At 46.6% G+C, this 21,842-nt stretch overlaps 2 protein-coding genes across 2 annotated transcripts in view; one reads left to right on the forward strand and one right to left on the reverse strand.

Annotated features, from left to right (window-relative positions):
- The first annotated feature begins 689 nt into the window (after window positions 1-689).
- Window positions 690-4,665, forward strand: SNORC (secondary ossification center associated regulator of chondrocyte maturation). Its single transcript, XM_038745278.1, has 3 exons — window positions 690-714; window positions 2,111-2,290; window positions 4,556-4,665. Exons 1-3 carry the CDS (start codon window positions 690-692, stop codon window positions 4,663-4,665), a joined length of 315 nt encoding a protein of 104 aa, XP_038601206.1.
- Window positions 4,666-12,616: 7,951 nt separating this feature from the next.
- Window positions 12,617-21,842, reverse strand: part of NGEF (neuronal guanine nucleotide exchange factor) — a 59,094-nt gene continuing 49,868 nt past the window's right edge. Inside the window, exons 10-13 of the mRNA XM_038756683.1 lie at window positions 21,681-21,836; window positions 19,840-19,919; window positions 18,862-18,966; window positions 12,617-15,583 (exon numbers count right to left, since the gene is read on the reverse strand). Coding sequence (XP_038612611.1) covers window positions 15,393-15,583; window positions 18,862-18,966; window positions 19,840-19,919; window positions 21,681-21,836 — 532 coding nt within the window. The 3' untranslated portion in view covers window positions 12,617-15,392. The remainder of the gene's footprint in view (window positions 15,584-18,861; window positions 18,967-19,839; window positions 19,920-21,680; window positions 21,837-21,842) is intronic.

Genomic DNA, 21,842 nt, shown 5'->3' on the forward strand with positions numbered 1-21,842 from the left:
GGGGGACCCTGGGGGAGGGAGGAGGAGATCTGTCCCTCTTCCCTTTCCCTCCTCCCCCTTCCTTCCTGGGAGGTAGAGGGGGAAGCCCCACAAGATGCATGGTCACATAGCAATATGGCATTAATGTTAAAAGAGAACATCCTCACTCCCTGGCATCGCCTGGACCCTCAGATGGGGCAGTGACCGTTAGGAGGCCGAGTACAATTATGCTTTGGTACCTGACGGGGACAAGTGGGAATTCTCTAATAATAATAATAATAATAATTGGCATTTGTTAAGCGCTTACTATGTGCCAAGCACTGTTCTAAGCGCTGGGGAGGATACAGGGTGATCAGGTTGTCCCACGTGGGGCTCACAGCCTTAATCCCCATTTTACAGATGAGGGAACTGAAGCCCAGAGAAGTGAAGTGACTTGGCCAAGATCACACAGCTGACATGCGGCGGAGTTGGGATTCGAACTCATGACCTCTGACTTCAAAGCCCGGGCTCTTTCCACTGAGCCACGCTGCTTCTCTTAGTCACTTTCTCTAGTCACTTTCTCTAGTCACTTTCACGAGTGTGTTCACTCCCTAACTGTCTGATTGGAGGCTTGGAGAACACCCGTGCAGTGGGGCACTGGGTTCCTTCTATGTAAGCATCTGGTGGTGCCCTGAAGATTGCAGCTGTCACCCTCTTTCATGCCACCCACCATGGGCGATAAGCGATTCAAGCTCAGTCGCACACTCCTGCTTAGGCAATAAAATAATAATAATAATGATGATGATGATGGCATTTATTAAGTGCTTACTATGTGCAAAGCACTATTCTAAGCACTGGGGAGGTTACAAGGTGATCAGGTTGTCCCGGGGGGGCTCACAGCCTTAATCCCCATTCTACAGACGAGGGAACTGAGGCCCAGAGAAGTGAAGTGACTTGCCCAAAGTCACACAGCTGACAGTCGGTGGAGCTGGGATTTGAACCCATGACCTCCGACTCCGAAGCCCGGGCTCTTTCCACTGAGCCACGCTGCTTCTCATCACACGGGATGGTGCCTCACCTGGTTGTCTTGCCCCCACATTGGGCAACTGGTCTGGGGGCCCCCTCCCCTCCCTTTCTGCCTTGGACTGTGAAGAAGCAGCGTGGCTCAGTGGAAAAAGCACGGGCTTTGGAGTCAGAGGTCATGGGTTCAAGACCCGGCTCTGCCACAAGTCTGCTGTGTGACCTTGGGCAAGTCACTTAACTTCTCTGAGCCTCAGTTACCTCATCTGTAAAACGGGGATTAAGACTGTGAGCCCTACGCGGGACAACTTGATCATCTTGTATCCCCCCGGCGCTTAGAACAGTGCTTTGCACATAGTAAGCGCTTAACAAATGCCATCATTATCTTTTAGACTGTGAGCCCACTATTGGGTAGGGACTGTCGCTATATGTCGCCAACTTGTACTTCCCAAGCGCTTAGTACAGTGCTCTGCACACAGTAAGCGCTCAATAAATACGATTGTTGATGATGATGATGATGAAGAAGGCCAGAGGCGGGCATGCACCCAGCCCGATTACTACCAAAAACACTGGGGCGGCACTGGCCCTAAATTAATTGGGACATTCCAGCTCCACTCTTGACTCCCGAGTCAATCTCTCAGCACTTCAAGTATTCCGACTGTAAATTGGGAGATCAATCCCCACACGCAGTGGTGTTCATTGAGCAGCTACTGAGTGCAGAGCTCCGTACTGAGCGCTTGGGAGAGTACAACTGTAATGCAGGTAGGCACAATCAATCAATCAATCGTATTTATTGAGCACCTACTATGTGCAGAGCCCTGTACTAAGCGCTTGGGAAGTACAAATTGGCAACCTATACAGTCCCTACCCAACAGTGGGCTCACGGTCTAAAAGGGGGAGACAGAGAACAAAACCAAACAGACTAACAAAATAAAATAAATAGAATAGATATGTACAAGTAAAATAAATAGAGTAATAAATATGTACAAACATATATACAGGTGCTGTGGGGAAGGGAAGGAGGTAAGAAGTGGGGGGATGAAGAGGGGGGCGAGGGGGAGAGGAAGGAAGGCACAATCCCTTGGGTTTTGGAAAAGTTGCGTGTTGTCACTCTGTGCTTGGCATTTAGCAGAGTACCCCGTGGGCCCCGCTCCGACTCTGTGGAACGAGGCGCCAGAATTGCCGTCGGGCGAAGGACCGCCGGAACCCACCGGCGCGGCCTACGTGTCGGAGCCCACCGGCCTCCCGCTCTCCACGTCGGAGTACGAGCCCGAGGATACCACCCACCTGCACCGGCTGGATGAGGGCAGTGGTCTGTATGGCGAGAGCCTTTGTCGGGGTTGAAGCCTGGGGCTCTTCAACCTGGAGAGGGGTGGCTGAGGGTGGAAGCGACGTGGGCGGAAGCCAGAGAGGTCCGGATGAGGCGCGGGCTGACTGACTCCAGCACAGAGACGCTGGAGGCCTTGGGCATGACGCCAGTTGATGATTGTATACTGTAAATCACTTATTTAGAGAAGCAGCATGGCCTAGTGGAAAGAACATGGGCTTGAGAGTCAGAGGTCGTGGGTTCTAATCCCGGCTCTGCCGCTTATCGGCTGTGTGACTTTGGGCAAGTTACTTCTCTGGGCCTCAGTTACCTCATCCTGAAAACGGGGATTAAGACTGTGAGCCCCACATGGTGCAACCTGATTACCTAGTATTTACCCCTGTTCTTAGAACAGTGCTTAGCACATAGTAAGCGCTTAACAAATGCCATTGCTATTATCATTTATTCATATTAATGTCTCTCTTCTGCTGTAGACCATCCATAAGCTTGTAAGGGGTGGGGAACGTGTCCACTAATTCCGTTATGTTGTACTTTCCCAGGTGTTTAGTACAGTGCTCTGCATGTAAGCACTCAATAAATACCATTGATTGATTTATTGATGACACTGCCTCTCTTTTCATTCATTCATTCAATCGTATTTATTGAGCACTTACTGTGTGCAGAGCACTGTACTAAGCGCTTGGGAAGTACAAATCAGCAATTTATAGAGACAGTCCCTATCCAAAAACGGGCTCAATAGGAGGATTCCCACCTCCTCATCCTTGCACCGGAGCAGCACAGTGAGGAAGCGAGGGTTGTTACAGAAGAAGGGAGGCTACCAAATTTTGTGGTGTCTTTCGCCGCTCCCTCCCTCAATGAGGTTGGTTGGGGTTACTGGCTGAGTCCATTGATCACTAGGAATTACTGAACACTTGTGTGTGTGCAGAGCACTGAAAAACAAAAGTGATATCAAGTGCTTACTACGTGCCAAACACTGTACTAAATGCTGGGGGGGGATGCATGGTAATCAGTTTGGACACAGTCTCTAGCTCACCTGGGACACTCAGTCTAAATAGGAGGGAGAAAACGTGTTTAAATCCCATGTATAGATAAGGAATCTGAGGCACAGAGAGGTTCAGTGACTTGCCCAGGGTTCCACAGCAGGCAAGTGGCAGAGTGGGGATTAGAACCCAGGTCAAGGCGGGGAAGAGGGAATGAGAAAGAGGCAGGGGGTGGGAGGGACAAGAATGAGACAAAGTGAGTGAGTTAGCTAGAAACAAAGGGGGCAAGCTGGGGGGTAGTGGGGGAAAAAAAGAGTGGATTTCATTCAATCGTATTTATTGAGCACTTACTATGAATAGGAGTGAAAGAGAGTTGGTTGAATCCAAAGGCCAGGAGAAGAATGTGTAACCATTTGGTGGTCTTTGAGGAATCATCATCATCATCAATCGTATTTGAGTGCTTACTGTGTGCAGAGCACTGTACTAAGCGCTTGGGAAGTACAAGTTGGCAACATAACGAGACAGTCCCTACCCAACAGTGGCTCACAGTCTAAAGGGAATGGGATTAAATGTGCTAAACACTGTGGAGAAATGACTTGGGCAGCAGAGGGAAGTGTGGACTGGAGGTGGGAAAGGCTGGATGCAGGGAGCAAGGGTTGATGGGAGAGGACAAGTGCCTGGATTTGGGAAAACAGATAAGGAGTTCAGGTGGCAGAGGTTAGGGCTATAGTGAAAGGGTGCCCATGTAGGGAGAGGAGGGCATTTTGAAGGGCTAAGCCTGCATGCAGTGACGCTTACAGGTAACCTGCTCGAGTACAGCCTGACTTTCACTACATTTCCCCTATCGAAGGGGCGGGAGAAGACAGGACCACAAGGATAGCTTGTGGGGATGTAACAGAGTGGGACAGAACTGGGCAAGGTTAAAGGTTAGAGGAATTCAGATGATTTCACTTGAGAAGGTTGATTGGGACAATAATAATAATAATGATGATGGCATTTGTTAAGCACTTACTATGTGCAGAGCACGTTCTAAGTGCTGGGATTGCCAGGACAGCCCTCCACGAGTTTTAGGTATTCAGAGGAGGGCATCCGAGCTGACTTTGAAGTCCTTGAGGGGGATATTTCATTTTTATTTATCTACTGGGCTCTGCCTCATCTAAGTTCTTAGCCCTCTGTCCCTCCCTGAGGCGCCTTCGTGGCAGTAGGCATTCTGAGCTGGGATTAAGCGTTTTCCTCCCTCCTCACTAGCCTCTCCCTTTGTCACCTCCAGGTTCTCTGGGGCCAGGAGCCATTGCGGCCATTGTGATTGCAGCTCTGCTGGGCACCTCCGTGATTGTGGCACTGATTGTCATCACTCTGAGAAAATTCTCCACTTCCTGAATGGAATAAAAGTGCTTTGTTTTCCTATAATCGGCATTCAGCATTCTTCCCCGCTTGGGGGGATGTAGGGGAGAGAGAAAGAGAGAGAGAGAGAGAGAGAGGGGAGGGGGAGAGAGAGAGAGAGAGAGAGAGGGAGAGAGGGAGAGAGGGAGGGAGAGAGAGAGAGAGAGAGAGAGAGAGAGAGAGAGAGAGAGAGAGAGTGTGTGTGTGTGTGTGTGTGTGTGTGTAAGAGAGGAGAAGAAAATAGGTAAATGAATTCAGAAGCTCTCCTCTACGGATTTCTCCTGGCCCAGGTGAGAGGCTTTGGTTTTAAAAACATTTGTTTCTTTGGCTCAACACCCCAAGTTGCCCCCACTCATGGTGGAATTTATGAAGTTAGGACTGTGCCCTATTATTCCCAAGTTTGGGATAGGGTCTATATCCCCTCACCCTTCATGGCTCCCTCCTGCACCTGCCCTCACTCGCGCTGCTCTTTGCGCACCCCTTTTCCATGCCACACTCTCCCCTCCCCACCATTCCTCCTCTATTTGGTTGGAAGAGCCTACCACCTGCAGTTCACACAGCTCACAGGTATCCCCAAAGAATGCACCGTGGAAACTCATCCATCACAAGCATATGCTAAGCACACTCAATCACACTCAATCTCAAAACCATGAACACCTGGCCACAGCCAACATAAACACTGGAGCTCTTTTTCTCCTCTTCAGCTCAAAGCACTGTCCCCTAACTCTTCCCTCATCTAGCAAGAATTTAGGGAGGAGCAAAACCCCTTTAACTCCAGTGCTCAAGGGAAGCAGCATGGCTCAGTGGAAAGAGCACGGGCTTTGGAGTTGGGGGCTTGAATCCCGGCTCTGCCACATGTCTGCTGTGTGACCTTGGGGAAGTCACTTCACTTCTCTGAGCCTCGGTTCCCTCATCTGTAAAATGGGGATTAAGACTGTGAACCCCGCGTGGGACAACCTGATCATCTTGTAACCCCCCAGAGCTTAGAACAGTGCTTTGCACATTGTAAGCGCTTAACAAATGCCATTATTATTATTATTATTATTATTAAGGGAGAGAAAGCTATGGGATCTCTCCCCTGCAGGAATGGTGGTGTGAGTGTCCTGACCTTGGCTTCTGGGGTATGATGGTGGGTTGAGGAGTCTCCCTGTGGTGCCCTCTGGACCAGAGGTGGGTAGGAGGAAGGAGGGTAGGAGGAAGCTAGGTTAGAATAATAATAATAATAATAATGGCATTTATTAAGCGCTTGCTATGTGCAAAGCACTGTTCTAAGCTCTGGGGAGGTTACAAGGTGATCAGGTTGTCCCACAGGGGGCTCACAGTCTTAATCCCCATTTTACAGATGAGGTAACTGAGCCACAGAGAAGTTAAGTGACTTGCCCAAAGTCACACAGCTGACAATTGGCAGAGCTGGAATTTGAACCCATGACCTCTGACTCCAAAGCCCGGGCTCCTTCCACTGAGCCACGCTGCTTCTCCATTATTACTTATTAAGCTCTTACTATGTGTCAAGCACTGTTATAACACTGGGGCAGGCACAATTTAATCAGGTTAGACCCAGTCCCTGTCCCACAGAAGTCTTAATCCCCATTTTACAGATGTGGTGACTGAGGCCCGGAGAAGTGACTTGCCTAAGGCCACCCAGCAGACATGCGGCGGAGCCGGGATTAGAACCCAGGTCCTCCTGACTCCCAGCAGTCCCTGTTTGAAGAACCGGATGGGGATTATGATTGGTGGGGTGGAAGATGCTGCTCCCATATGGGGTTCGTGGGCTAGTGTTGCAGGGGAAGACAAGTCTTGGTATGGTGGAGTATCCTCAGCAAATATGGAGGAAGGAAACACGGTTATAATAACAATAATTTTGGTATTTGTTAAGCACTTACTATGTGCAAAGCACCGTTCTGAGCGCTGGGGAGGATACAAGGTGATTAGGTTGTCCCATGGGGGGGCTCACAATCTTAATCCCCATTTTACAGATGAGGTAACTGAGGCCCAGAGAAGTTAAGTGACTTGCCCAAAGTCACACAGCTGACAAGCGGCAGAGCTGGGATTTGAACCCATGACTCCCAAGCCTGGGCTCTTTGCACTGAGCCACGCTGTTAATTCTGCTCTGCCACTTTGCTGCGGGACCTTGGGTGGCGAAAAGCGGTTTAAGGAGGTGAAAGTGAATTGAGTCAGAGGTAGAGCAGCGTGTCATAGTGGAAGGAGCCCGGGTCTGGGAATCAGGAGGACTTGGGTCCTAATAATAACAATAATAATAACAATAATTTTGGTATTTGTTAAGTGCTTACTATGTGCAAAGCACTGTTCCAAGCGCTGGGGAGGACACAAGGTGATCACGTTGTCCCATGTGGGGCTCACAATCTTAATCCCCATTTTACAGACGAGGGAACTGAGGCCCAGAGAAGTGAAGTGACTTGCCCAAAGTCACACAGCTGACAAGCAGCAGAGCCGGGATTTGAACCCATGACCTTTGACTCCCAAGCCCGGGCTCTTTCCACTGAGCAACACTAGTTATGGGGCAGGACTGACTCACACATGCATACCAGCTCTCCGCCCGATTCCTAGCTTGGAGCCGTCAGCAATGTCCATGACTCCTGCCAGGTGCCACTGAGGCTCTGATCCTTGGAGCAATAGACTTCAGCGTGGCTCAGTGGAAAGAGCCCGGGCTTTGGAGTCAGAGGTCATGGGTTCAAATCCCAGCTCCGCCAATTGTCAGCTGTGTGACTTTGGGCAAGACACTTAACTTCTTTGTGCCTCAGTTACCTCAACTGTAAAATGGGGATTAAGACTGTGAGCCCCCTGTGGGACAACCTGATCACCTTGTAACCTCCCCAGCGCTTAGAACAGTGCTTTGCACATAGTAAGCGCTTAATAAATGCCATTATTATTATTATTATTCAGCGACCAGAGCCTTGGTGAGCTCATGACTTGGAATGGGTAGGCAGCTGCCATGCATCTGGTCTCTGAAAAGTCTTGGGAGATGAATACTATATAATAATGGTATTTGTTAAGCGCTATGTGCCAAGCACTGTCCTAGGCACTAAGGTGTGTTGGGTGTGTGGGAGAGGGGCGGGAGACAGCGTTCTGAAAAGTGTGGGTGACATAAAAAATTGGGTGCCTGTGAATAAGAGAGTCTTAATTTCTTAAAAAGAGAGTCTTTGAGAAGTAGCATGGTATAGTGGTTACAGCACAAACCTGGGAATCAGGAGGTTATGGGTTTTAATTCTCACTCCGCCACTTGTCTGCTGTGTGACCTTGGGCAAGTCACTCCACTTCTCTGTGCCTCAAATACCTCATCTGTAAAATGGGATTAAGATTGTGAGCCCAATACTGGACAGGGACTGTCCCCAACCTGGTTTGCTTGTATCCACCCCAGCGCTTAGTACAGTGTCTCATCATCATCAATCAATCGTCATCACACATAGTAAGTGCTTAACAAATACCATAATTATTATTATTAATTTCATGTAGCTTCCTTTGCCCTTCCCTGATCCGCTTGTTTATTTATTTTACTTGTACATATCTATTCTATTTATTTTATTTTGTTAATTTGTTTTGTTCTCTGTCTCCCCCTTCTAGACTGTGAGCCCACTGTTGGGTAGGGACAGTCTCTATATGTTGACAACTTGTACTTCCCAAGAGCTTAGTACAGTGCTCTGCACACAGTAAGCACTCAATAAATACGATTGATTGATTGTACTCTTCCACTCTTTTTTTTTTATTGGATCAATCAATCAATCAATCAATCGTATTTATTGAGCGCTTACTATGTGCAGAGCACTGTACTAAGCGCTTGGGAAGTACAAATTGGCATCACATAGAGACAGTCCCTACCCAACAGTGGGCTCACAATCTAAAAGGGGGAGACAGAGAACAGAACCAAACATACCAACAAAATAAAATAAGTAGGATAGAAATGTACAAGTAAAATAAATAAATAAATAAATAGAGTAATAAATATGTACAACCATATATACATATATACAGGTGCTGTGGGGAAGGGAAGGAGGTAAGACGGGGGGATGGAGAGGGGGAGGAGGGGGAGAGGAAAGAAGGGGCTCAGTCTGGGAAGGCCTCCTGGAGGAGGTGAGCTCTCAGCAGGGCCTTGAAGGGAGGAAGAGAGCTAGCTTGGCGGATGGGCAGAGGGAGGGCATTCCAGGCCCGGGGGATGACGTGGGCCGGGGGTCGATGGCGGGACAGGCGAGAGCGAGGTACAGTGAGGAGATTAGTGGTGGAGGAGCGGAGGGTGCGGGGTGGGCAGTAGAAGGAGAGAAGGGAGGTGAGGTAGGAGGGGGCGAGGTGATGGACAGCCTTGAAGCCCAGGGTGAGGAGTTTCTGCTTGATGCGCAGATTGATCGGTAGCCATTGGAGGTTTTTGAGGAGGGGAGTGATATGTCCAGAGCGTTTCTGGACAAAGATAATCCGGGCAGCAGCATGAAGTATGGATTGAAGTGGAGAGAGACACGAGGATGGGAGATCAGAGAGAAGGCTAGTGCAGTAGTCCAGACGGGATAGGATGAGAGCTTGGATGAGCAGGGTAGCGGTTTGGATGGAGAGGAAAGGGCGGATCTTGGCAATGGTGCGAGAGCAGCGAAGGGAAAGGGGAGCGAGCGAGTCTAGCTGAGTAGAAAGGGTAGAGTTGAGAGCAGTAATCTGATCATCAAGACTGGGTAGAGAGGAGAGGGCGGCGAGGTGGGGTGTTAGGCGTTCCGAAAGATGGGTGGGGTCCAGAGAGCGGAGATCTCTGTGAGGGAGTAATAAGGATTTACAGGGGAAAGGAGTGTGAGTGAGGAGGCAGGTGAGAAGATTATGATCAGAGAGAGGGATCACAGAGTTGGTGAGGGTGGACACAGTGCAGCGGTAGGAGATGATGAGGTCGAGGGTATGACTGAGCCCCTTCCTTCCTCTCCCCCTCGCCCCCTCTCCATCCCCCCCATCTTACCTCCTTCCCTTCCCCACAGCACCTGTATATATGTATATATGTTTGTACATATTTATTACTCTATTTATTTTATTTGTGCATATCTATTCTATTTTATTTTGTTAGTAGGTTTGGTTTTGTTCTCTGTCTCCCCCTTTTAGACTGTGAGCCCACTGTTGGGTAGGGACTGTCTCTATATTTTGCCAACTTGTACTTCCCAAGCGCTTAGTACAGTGCTCTGCACACAGTAAGCGCTCAATAAATACGATTGATTGATTGATTCCCTTTCCTCCAACTCCCTGAGGCAGCCAGAATTCACACCCAGCAAGGAGCTGTCAACTCACTGGATAACACACTCAATCACCTTGCCCCTCCTACCTTACCTTGCTACTTTGCTACTTTCCTACTGCAACCCAGCCTACAAACAAACAAACGTCGCTCCGTTAATGCCAAACTATTCACTGTACCTCCGTCTCCATTAATGCCAAACTATTCACTGTACCTCCGTCTCCATTAATGCCAAACTATTCACTGTACCTCAGTCTCGATTATCTTGCTGCCAACCTCTTGTCCATGTACTGCCTCTGGCCTGGAACACCCTTCTTCTTCATAGCCACTGTTTACTTGTTTTGTTGTCTGTCTGCCCCTTCTAGACTGTGAGCCCATTGTTGGGTAGGGATTGTCTCCATCTGTTGCCAAACTGTACTTTCCAAACAGTTCAGTGCTCTGCAAACAGTAAGTGCTCAATAAATATGATTGAATGAATATCCAGCAGGTGATCAGTCTCTCCACCTTCCTTCTTCAAAACTTAATAAAAGCACAACTCATCCAAGAGCCCTCCCCTGACTAAACCCTCATTTCCTCTTCTCCCACTCTTCCAGGTCACCCTTGCTCTTGGACTTTCGCCCTTTATTCACCCCTCCCTCAACCCCACAGCATTTATGTGCACATCTGTATATTAATGTCTGTCTCCCCCTCTACATTTTAAGCTCACTATTGGCAGGGAATATGTCCACCAACTCTGTTATATTGTACTCTCCTAAGTGCTTAGTACAGTACTCTGCCCACAGTAAGCACTAAATTAATAAGGGTGATTGATCGACTAGTCAGCTCTGCCTCCCATCTCTATTTATTTATTATTACTCTATTTATTTATTACTCTATTTTATTTGTACATATCTATTCTATTTTATTTTGTTAATATGTTTGGTTTTGTTCTCTGTCTCCCCCTTCTAGACTGTGAGCCCACTGTTGGGTAGGGACTGTCTCTATGTGTTGCCAACCTGTACTTCCCAAGCGCTTAGTACAGTGCTCTGCACACAGTAAGCGCTCAATAAATATGATTGATTGATTGATTTCCTTCCTACCACCAAGGAGGGACAGAGCAAACCAGCTGTTCACCCTTTTTTTCTGCAAAGGAGTGAACTCAGCCTTCATGTCTCATGGGGCTGGAGGGCAAATCCTGTGGCCAGGCCCCTTTGGGCCTGAGGGAAGATCTGCCATCTTAGTCCCAAACTCTTGAAGAGCGATACAGAGGCTGTTCATTCATTCAATCATATTTATTGAGCGCTTACTGTGTGCAGAGCACTGTACTAAGCGCTTGGGAAGTACAAGCTGGCAACCTATATGTTGCCGTTCTTTGGGGCACAAGTTCATTTAAGGAAGGCCAAGGATTTCAGCCCTCAGTGCTTTGCACATAGTAAGCGCTTAACAAATGCCATTATTATTATTATTATTATCTATTTCCTTATCCTCCAGCAAAATGGCACTCCCACCTGGGCAGAGGAGGGGGTTGAAGCCTCAGCCTGTACTGGGCAAGGGGCTGGAAGGTGGGGGCCTGGCCTTACCCACTGGGGGCATGCGTGGATACACTGGTGTTGGGGGAAAACAGAGTACTTGGAAGCCACATACACACCACTTGTTAGGAAGAGCACACATTTTTTAAGAGTAGTTTTGGTAGGGATAATAATAATAATAATAATAATAATGGTATTTGTTAAGCGCTTACTATGTGCAAAGCACTGTTCTAAGCGATTCCATAGCTCTTGGCCTAGTGAGGAAGAGTTTCCTGGAGAATGGGTCCCAACCAGTCCATGCCTGGTGGGCAGCCTGGGCCGCAGCGCTTATGCACATATCTTTAAATTATGTTATAAATTATTGCTAGATAGATAGATTGATAGATAGATAGAAATGTCTGTCTCCCACTCGAGACAGTAAGCTCACTGTGGGCAGGGACCATGTCTACTAATTTTGTTGCATTATACTCTCCCAAGTGCTTAGTACAGTACTTTGCACAGAGTAAGCACTCAATATTGATAGGCCCCCATCACCTGGGTGTATCTTCTCCTGAACGATGATAGCCTGGGGGCCAAGGGTCCTTCTGATTTCACTGGGACTGTGACTGGAGGAGGAGGAGCAGTGTAAATTTCCTTGGCAGGGCCTGAGTCCTGATTTGGAAGCCATCACTTCTAGGAGTTTTCTTTATTTCCAGTCATTGCAAGTGGCCACACTTCGGCACAAAGGAGAGATGAAAGGCTCCCGTGGAGAGGGGACACCAAGTCATAGCTATGCTGCACCCTCCTGAAGGTAGGGGACAGCACCATTCTAAGCGCTTAGTACAGTGCTCTGCACACAGTAAGCGCTCAATAAATACGACAATGAATGAATGAATGAACACACTAGCACCCTGTTCCTGTTGACATCCCCTCTTTTTGGGAAGGAAGTGAAGGAAAAGGAGAATCTTCTTGGCCAAGCAATTTGGTCCTCTTTACTGAGGCCGAGAGGGTAGGTGTGGTGCCTAATTGCCCTCCCGTAGAACAAAGGAAGTTGATGAAGACCTGAGACTAACTCAGCTTAGAAAATAGAACAAGTTCCTAACAAGCGGCTCTATTCTCCACTGACCACTCTGGGTCAGTGAAGTAGGTAAGCACGGTGAGATACTGGCTCTAATTCTCGGAATGCTGCAGCAGGAGAGGGAGGACTGGCGAAAGCAAAGAAAGGGAGATCACAACACCATCTCTATCCAGCCTTTTGAAACAATTTCATTCAGCTATATTTTCATCACAGGAACAACAACAATAAAAGAGGGTGTTTTTTTTTTCTTCCCCCATATTAGTCAGGCAGCCCAATACAGGTCTAGAAGGGCATCTATTCAACCGATCTGTGTGAACACATCATCAGACTACCTAAAACCAACACACCGCAGCAGTATACACCTAGATGAGGAAAGGAGTTTAACCAAAAAAAAAAAAATTGACAATCCAAAAGAACTAACTGAAAAGACAGGTTGCGCAGTGCAGCTCAAAGCCTAAAATGTATCCAAAGTGACATCTCAGATTTCTAAGTGCTAACTACTCAAGGCCTGATGAATCTGGAAAAAAAAAAAAAGACAAGCAACTGTTTTGAACAAGCTCTTCGATTCAGCCCCCCAAACACCATGTGTCCTTTGGCCTTCGGGTTTTTGGTTCAGGTGGGTGTTTAACCTGGGGAACCGCAGCTAAATGAGTGCTGGGGAGTCTACCTGAGTCCTCAGTTTCAGCCAGTGTTGGCCGATGACAGAACAGAGCACGGGCTCAAATGTGGGTTGACTAGGCTTGGCATCAAGATCAGCCAGCAGTGGCACCAGTTCAGAGTGCCCGGAGGACACAGCTGTAGAGTGTCTTGTCAGAAAGCTGCCTAATACTTCCCTGATTTTGTGCCACACACACATGGACAGATCCCCACATTTGGCAATCCTGTTTAGAGTGAACACACTGAGGGCTTGGGGGAGGGAGAAGAACTTATATAACAGTTATAAAAATAGCAGCTCAAATATCCATGTGGTGAGAGGTTTTTGTGAAAGATTGTTCTCTAGCAACCATTTTTTTTTTAAGTCCCTGAAGTTTGATTGCTCTCTTCTTGCATGAAATGCAGAGATATGTTAAAGGATTGTGAGGCCTGTGATTCTTAGCCTTTTTTGGAGTCCCTGCTGATTTTCCTACATAATTAATACACATGCAGTTCATGCACAGGGTTGCTCAGCTGGCTTATGGATAAAGCTCAGGCAGGGGAGAGGTGATAGGAGCTTTGAGAGCCCAGTTTTCGATTAGCACTTCCTGCTTCCTAAGTGAATGTACACCATCCCTCCCTCCCTCCTCTGATCAGGTGTGACAGACCTCATTACCACCTGGCCTACGTTCTTGGTCTCAGTCTACATTCATTCCCCCCAGCACTTCCAAAAATATATTGCTGGTAAATTCGAGTTTCGGCTTAGAAAATATATTCTTGAAACGAGCCTGTAATCTAAAGATAAAGCATAACAATATAGGTTAAGTACAGCTATTTAAAATACGGTCACTGCGTGTTTTATGATGGCTTCTCTGGGTTCATGGGATTTTGCCCCCAAAACGTCGACATTCTTTTAATCTGTTTTCCATCATTCTCACATGTGCAATATTTTATGAAACCAACAAGCTGATTATAAAAAATACACAATGGCAAGGAAGGGCAGGGACTAACACTGTAGCTGGACTGTTCCAGTGCCCACTGGAAACACTGTATATGCGATGCTGAAGGCTCACTGGACATCCGTGAACATAAAAATGGAGATCTAGACTGGTATATATACACAGAGAGAAAACGTCACATTTGAGCCTGTATTAATGCTTCGCGTCCTCCCTTTTAGGGCAGGAATCAGGGCAGGGCCTGGATTAGGGAAGATATTTGGGCTTTAAACCTTGCCTGAAAAAGATAGTGCATGACAGAAGGACTAGAGAAGTTACCCTTTAAAACTGAAAGAGCAATAGTGGAGAGCCATGGCTATTTCTCCAGGTGTACAATATTCATTGAGAAGCATGCCTTGATTACATAGCTTTGGTAGTGGTCAGTGTGTCTGGAATTAGGTCTCGGACATCATTGGGGTGTTTTGCTACCCTGATAATTCATACTTAGGACTCGGTGATGTGAACTCCGCACCCTGACCTCCTCTGGAGCCCTTCATGCAGTGAGAATGGGAGTCAGGATCTCCTGGGCAGGGTGGGACGGTCAGAGTTGCACAGGGAGCTTTTGAAGTGCCCTCTGGTCTCAGAGGGGAGGGAAAGGGAAGAGGAAAATCCCAAGAGAGAATAGAGGGTGGATGGGTCGGGGGCAGGATCCTGATCTTTTGTGGGGACCCTCTATGAGTTGGTGACTAAGAACCTGAATCACCAAATGATCATTTGAGTTTGAGGGCTTGAAATGGCGATCTCAAATTTGAGGGACGGAATATCTGAACAGTTTCTAAGGTAGCCAGGACAATTTAGCGCAACTTTGATATTTCTCCATATTTACTGTTGAAAATATTACGACATGATCCCCCAGGGACCATCTAGCTCTGTCATGCTCTCAGCAGCAGGTGCGCTCCACCTGCTCCAGGGGGCTTGTTTTCTCATTTCTCAGGGAGATTATTCAGGGCGGCAGAGCACTCTCATGCCCATGCAACGAAAGGTTTCGCACACTTACTGAAGACAGAGCTGGGGAGAGGGCAGTGATGCAGCAATCCAATATACTCTGCTTGTGCTTCCCTCGTATTTGCCACGGAAAGAGCCAGGAATCAGCAGCACTGCATGAAGAGCGGAAGGGTTGAGCTTTGTACACATTAAGCAGGGCAGTTTCCCTTTGGTTAGGGGTGGGTGCAAAAAACATGCCAAGAGACCAGTCCTATTTAGTACCAATTCCTCCACCTCCTTCATCCCAGCCCTTAGTCTCCGCGCTTGGTCGGTCCCTAGAAGTCGTAGGTACTGCTCACTGTCCTTAGACTCCACGGCACAGGATTGGATAGAGGTCATTGCCGGTTCCTACTGCCCAGCTTCTTTCGGTCTTTGTTTTGGTTGCGTTGGCTGTCGTCCATCTTGTGAACTCTGAAACACTCCTTGAGATTCTGCGACCTTATCTTGGGGTTCATGATCTCCTCCCCCATGGAGCTGGGGAACCAGCCTCGTTCCTGGTCATGAAGACGCTCCCCAAAAATCCAGCCTGAGAAGAGGGAAAGCAGATCAGGAGAGTTCTGGAATCAGATGACAGCCCGGACTTTGGAGTCAGAGCTCTGCCAATTGTCAGCTGTGTGACTCTGGGCAAGTCACTTCACTTCTCTGTGCCTCAGTTACCTCATCTGTGAAATGGGGATTAAGACTGTGAGCCCCCCGAGGGACAACCCGATCACCTTGTAACCTCCCCAGTGCTTAGAACAGTGCTCTGCACATAGTAAGCGCTTAATAAATGCCATTATTATTATTATGAGGAAGCAAGAGGGTCTTCTTGCCAGGGAAAGCTCATGATTATTTTTCCTTATTGTTTTCCAAAGTGAAAACTTATCTTGACGAGCAATTTGTAAACAAAGTAATTCAGTAATTCATTTCCTCAAATTGGGAAAATTCATTCGAGGTGGAAAATAGATATTTCAGTTTGGAGATGAGTAACAGAAACAGTGAGATCGACCTTTCTGGAGCAAGCAGGCCTTGTTTCATGTTTAGTTTTGTTCTCTGTCTCCCCCTTTTAGACTGTGAGCCCACTGTTGGGTAGGGACTGTCTCTATATGTTGCCAATTTGTACTTCCCAAGCGCTTAGTACAGTGCTCTGCACATAGTAAGCGCTCAATAAATACGATTGATGATGATGATGATGTTTCAGTGACTAGCCACAAGGTGGGGACTGAGATTAAGACACTACTCTTCCACAGACACGGCCCGCAGAACTCGATTTTGAAGCAGTCAACTTCTCACCTTGATGTTTCCGCAATAAATCCTGACAATTCTATGGCAACGTGTTCATATTCAATGTGCACAGTGAGCCAAACAGAAAATCATCGAAAATAAAAGCAACCGGGATCAAACGCTTTAAAAACTGATTGTTTGGGTTTTCCTACCTCATCTGTAAAATAGGGATGAAGACGGTGGTACCCACATGGGACAACCCGATTACCTTGTATCTACCCCAGCGCTTAGGACAGTGCTTGGCACATAGTAAGCGTTTGACAAATACCATCATCATCATCAGGGGTGGGGGATGGGAGTACTGAAAGGGATAAAGGGACTTTTTGCAACTGGATAATAGTCAGCCTGACTTCAACATATGAAGCTTTAAATGGATAACTGAATTTTAGTTGCCTTGAATTAGGGGACTTGCTGGCATGTCTACCAACTCTGTTATATTGTATTCTCCAAAGGGTACAATGCTCTGTAATAATAATAATGGTATTTGTTAAGCGCTATATGCCAAGCACTGTTTAAAGTGCTGCGATAGATACAGGGTAATCGGGTTGGACACAGTCCCTGTCCCAAATGAGGCTCACAGTCTTAATTCCCCATTTTACAAATGAGGTAACAAGCACAGAGAATAATAATAATAATAATAATAATAATAATGGCATTTGTTAAGCACTTACTATGTGCAAAGCATTGTTCTAAGCGCTGGGGGGGATATAAGGTGATCAGGTTGTCCCACGTGGGGCTCACAGTCTTCACCCCCATTTTACAGAGGAGGTAACATGCACAGAGAAGTGAAGTGACTTGCCCAAGGTCACACAGCAGACAAGTGGTGGTCAGGATTAGAACCCACAACCTCTGACTCCCAAGCTTGTGTTCTTGCCACTAAGCCATGCTGCTTCCCATAAGTGTACACAGTAAGCACTCAATAAATACCACTGATTGATAGATACTGAGTGTTTGTTGTGGGCAGAATACTGCATTAGGTGCATGGGGAACACACGCACAAAAGAAAAAAAAATGCTATCCCTGCTTTCAGAGAGCTTACAATCTAATAGGGTGAAGTAATAATAAAGATATTTTTAATGTGCTTATTATATGCCAGGCACTTTACTAAGTGCTGGAGTGGCTAAAAGCAAATTCAGGTTGGAAACAGTCCCTATCCCGCATGGGGCTCACAGTCTTAATCCCCATTTTACAAGTGAGGTAACTGAGGCACAGAGAAGTGAAGTGACTTGCCCAAGGTCACACATCAGACAACTAGTGGAGCTGGGATTAGAACCCAGGTCCTCCTGACTTTCAGGCCCGTGCTCTATCCAGCTGGGCCACGCTGCTTCTCCATAGAGAATACATAAATGTATTGTATTTCCAAGTACTTAGAGAAGCAGCGTGGCTCAGTGGAAAGAGCCCGGGCTTGGGAATCAGAGGTCATGGGTTCGAATCTCGCTCGGCCACTTGTCTGCTGTGTGATTTTGGACAAGTCGCTTCACTTCTCTGGGCCTCAGTTCCCTCATCTGTAAAATGGGGATTAAGACTGTGAGCCCCCTGTGGGACAACCTCATTACCTCGTGTCCTCCACAGTGCTTAGAACAGTGCTTCGCACATAGTAAGCGCTTAACAAATGTCATCATTATCATTACAGTGCTCTGCATACAGTAAGTGCTCAATAAATACAATCGATTGATTGATTGGCAAAAACAGTATACAGCATTAAGGCACCAAAGGTATTCTCACTTTATCCTAGCCCTGAGCTACAGACGATTTGAAACCTATAGGGAGAGGCAGAATTGCCCAAACACTTCCCTTCCCTGAGCACCTCCTGTCTCTCCTTCTATATGCTGGATTTACATACAGCATAAACAATTCCTTCTGGCAGGATCTGGCTCTCCACTCTCCTTCCCAAATTCGAATAAGACTGAACTGGGATCACAAGTGGAGTTAAGACCCTAACACAGTAAGCTCTCCATAAATACCACTGGCTAAATTGATTGGCCAAAAAGGTCAATATTTAACTGCACAGCTGATAGTGTGGCTCAGTGGAAAGAGCATGGGCTTTGGAGTCAGAGGTCACGGGTTCAAATCCCAGCTCTGCCAATGGTCAGCTGTGTGACTTCGGGCAAGTCACTTCACTTCTCTGGGCCTCAGTTACCTCATCTGGAAAATGGGGATTAAGACTGTGAGCCCCCCGTGGGACAACCTGATCAATTTGTAACCTCCTCAGTGCTTAGAACAGTGCTTTGCACATAGTAAGCACTTAATAAATGTCATTATTATTATTATTGAAACTAGTCTAGACTGTGAGCCCACTGTTGGGTAGGGACCGTCTCTATATGTTGCCAACTTGTACTTCCCAAGTGCTTAGTACAGTGCTCTGCACACAGTAAGCGCTCAATAAATACGATTGATTGATTAATAGTCTAGTTTTTTTCCCCATTGCTCAGACCCATCCATCTCTTTCAGTCGAACAACTCTTAACTTCCTATGAAGATGGTACAAAAAGTGACCTTTCTATGAAAATATGACCAGTGCCTGCAGTTCCACGGTTCTCACCATCATCCGTCTTGTCTAGGATGTTCAGTATGTCCGCCAAATCCAGGGAGAGCTCATCAGGTTGTTGAGCTACATATGGATGGACACACTGCACCTGAGGACAGTCTGGCATTGGGAGACAGGAAGAGGAAGGGAGGAAAAAATTAACTCATAAAGAGCTATGCTTGCTAAGTAATGCAAACCATGAGTCCTCCTGGTACCTTTACTGATGAATATATCCAAGCCCTCAGGGGGTGGCGAGCAGTATTTAGAAAAATAGCACTCTCCAGTTCCCCGTAGCATCTATAAAAATATTTCAATTCAGCGGAAAGGTGGTTCCGTCCCCCAGGGAGGATCATTAGAGCATTCCATAGGTTTTCCAGGCAAGTGGGTCTCCCAAGAGAGCCATTGACAAGGATGAGGCATCTGAGTCTGCACTAGAGACACCTGGCTCCAGAGACTCATTTGAAGTTACTTCTATTTTCTTTCATTTTGTGTTCCAGAAATCCCCCTCACCCTAAGACATTTTCCACATTGTATTCATTTTTCCCTTTCAGTATCACTGAAAGTCAGGGCATGTCTATTTTACCAGGTTAGGAGTCCAAGGTTCAGAGAGGTCAAATGCCTTGCCTATGGACAAAAGCTGATAGCAGAGCTGTAATATTTAACCTTTTGATTCCCAGATTTAGGCTCAGTATCATTGACTGCCCTGCAAAGACCCCAGTGGTTCAGGTTTTGAGAAAAGAACACTTTAGCTCGTGAATGCTCGGAAGTTAGGAAGACAACTTCTTCCACCTGCTTAAGAGTGCTGTTAATGATTTGGGAGTGGGGCTCTTATTTGGCACTATGGTCTCAATATGATGCCCATAGTTTTTGCCACACACGCACAGGATTTCTGAGATCCTGGGTTAAAGATGATGTAAAAATATTTAAATTTATTGAGCTCAGGCTGAGCCTATCTACCGCTGTTCACCACTTTCCCAGGATTGGCTGTTTTACCAAGTAATCTGGATGTGAAAGAAACAAACTTGGTTCTTCGGTTTGGGGCCAAGGAGGTCATCCACCGTTTCATCTCGCTCCTATAATAGAAAGGAAACATATCATATGATCATATAAACATATAATCACACCCAGTAGGAGACATACACATCAAAAAGCTCACTCAAAAGACCTCATTTGTATTTTTAAATGTAGCATGCCAACTTCATCCATTTTAGGTTACAGTTCCTTAGTTTCTTTAGCAACCTGTAAATTGTCCACTATTGTATCTTTCAAAAGTTAACATTAGAAGGATCTGTGAGTAATCCCTTTCAGTGCTCAATTCAATTTCTGCCCAAATAAATCTAAGACAAATCCCTTCGTAGAACCATAACCGAACTGTTAAATGAAGTTTCCCAAAAAAGGCAATCTTGTGTTCCCCTGAGTGAGGGATAACACAGGGCCAAGAATGCCTTTTGTGTGTAGGGAAGGCAGGGGAGGGAATGAAGAGGAGAAGGTCATGGAGGACACCCAGAACAACAGGACTACACAAGCAGCAACTAAACATGCAATTCTGGAGAGCTGTTGGTAAAACATTAACAGCAAGTGAAAAACTAGGTGACAAGTTAGAAAGCCTGCAGCTGCTGCAGTTCCCAGAATTCCTGGAGTTACTGTCCGGCTAACTCTCCCCGCTTCTAGACTGTAAGCCCAGTGTGTGCAGGGATCACCTCTCTTTATTGCTGAATTGTACTTTCCAAGTGCTTAGTACAGTGCTCCACACAAAGTAAGCACTCAATAAATACAACTGAATGAATGATGTTGGCTGATGATGCCAATTGCATCTCTTCTAGACTGTGAGCCTGTTGTGGGCAGGGATTGTATCTATTTGTTGCTGAACTGTACTTCCCAAGCACTTAGTACAGTGCTCTGCATACAGTAAGTGCTCAATAGATACAATTGAATGAATGAAAATTCCCTTTTACACCTTATCCAAGTGGTTGACTATGAGGCTCTGTCTATCATAAAACAATTTAGCCTGCATGGGGACTGTAAATCAGAGGACCCCGGTTCTAATCCGGGGCTCTGCCACCTACTTACTGTGTAAACTTGGGCAAGTTATTTAACTTCTCTGGGCCTCAGTTTCCTCATTTGTAAAACGGGAATTCAATAAGTGTTCTCTCTCCTACTAAAACTGTGAGTCTCATATGGGCCAGCCTGATCATCTTATGTCTACCCAGTGTTTAGTACAGTGCTTGGCATACGTTCTTAACAAATACCCCTATTGTCCTTATTATTATGGTCACCAGTTGCCACCTTATCCCAAAGTTTATAGCTGAAGTGGTTGGCTGCTATTGTTGCCCCAGAGTAGTCACATGATTTGAAGCTACTTTGTAGAGCCACAGCTAGCCATCCTAACTAGATTTCAGAGCAGATAAGTGGCTCATTATTATCCATTTCTGATAACATTGTCTTTTTCTAGGCTAGGTCAAGGGACAGTTTGGGAGAGGTAAACAGGGGGTGGGACAAGGAGCAGGAAAGCAACCGTTTGAGAGCAGTTTTCACTTGCAAACTGAAGTGAAGGTTAAATTAAATTGTAAAATGTTCCACTTGTAGGTTGCCGAAACTGATTGTTCAAGCAAAAAACCCCTCAGATTCGAAGCATAAATTCTCATAATGAGGACACAGACAATTTGGGACAAATGTGTAAGCATCTTCTCATGTGTAAAATGTGCTCTGTATATAGTAAGTGCTCAGTAAATATGATAGATTGTTTCAGTTTGTGGTGGGGTTGAAGTGACCGGGGAGGGGAATCGTAGGAGCAACTGTGATGTGGAGACAGGATTGCAATATTCACTACTCACTGTGATGAAGCCTTCAGCATATAGCTGGCCTCCCGGTCATCTGCATTTTCAAGGAGTCTCAAGATGAAGACATTAGCCAGAGTCTGTCCCTGATCCTCCAGTTCCTCCACTCTGAGGAGGCCGCGAGGTGCTGAATCAAATACCTGGTACCGGTCGCTAAGA

Source organism: Tachyglossus aculeatus, chromosome 1 (assembly GCF_015852505.1).
Source record: "Tachyglossus aculeatus isolate mTacAcu1 chromosome 1, mTacAcu1.pri, whole genome shotgun sequence".
Taxonomy (NCBI): Eukaryota; Metazoa; Chordata; class Mammalia; order Monotremata; family Tachyglossidae; genus Tachyglossus; species Tachyglossus aculeatus.

Excerpts from the sequence above, each read along its gene's own strand:
- SNORC (XM_038745278.1), top strand. The coding sequence starts at position 690 with ATGGGCGATAAGCGATTCAAGCTCA. Across the intron at positions 715-2,110 it reads CGATAAGCGATTCAAGCTCA|AGTACCCCGTGGGCCCCGCT; the intron begins GTCGCACACTCC and ends GGCATTTAGCAG. Across the intron at positions 2,291-4,555 it reads CCGGCTGGATGAGGGCAGTG|GTTCTCTGGGGCCAGGAGCC; the intron begins GTCTGTATGGCG and ends TGTCACCTCCAG.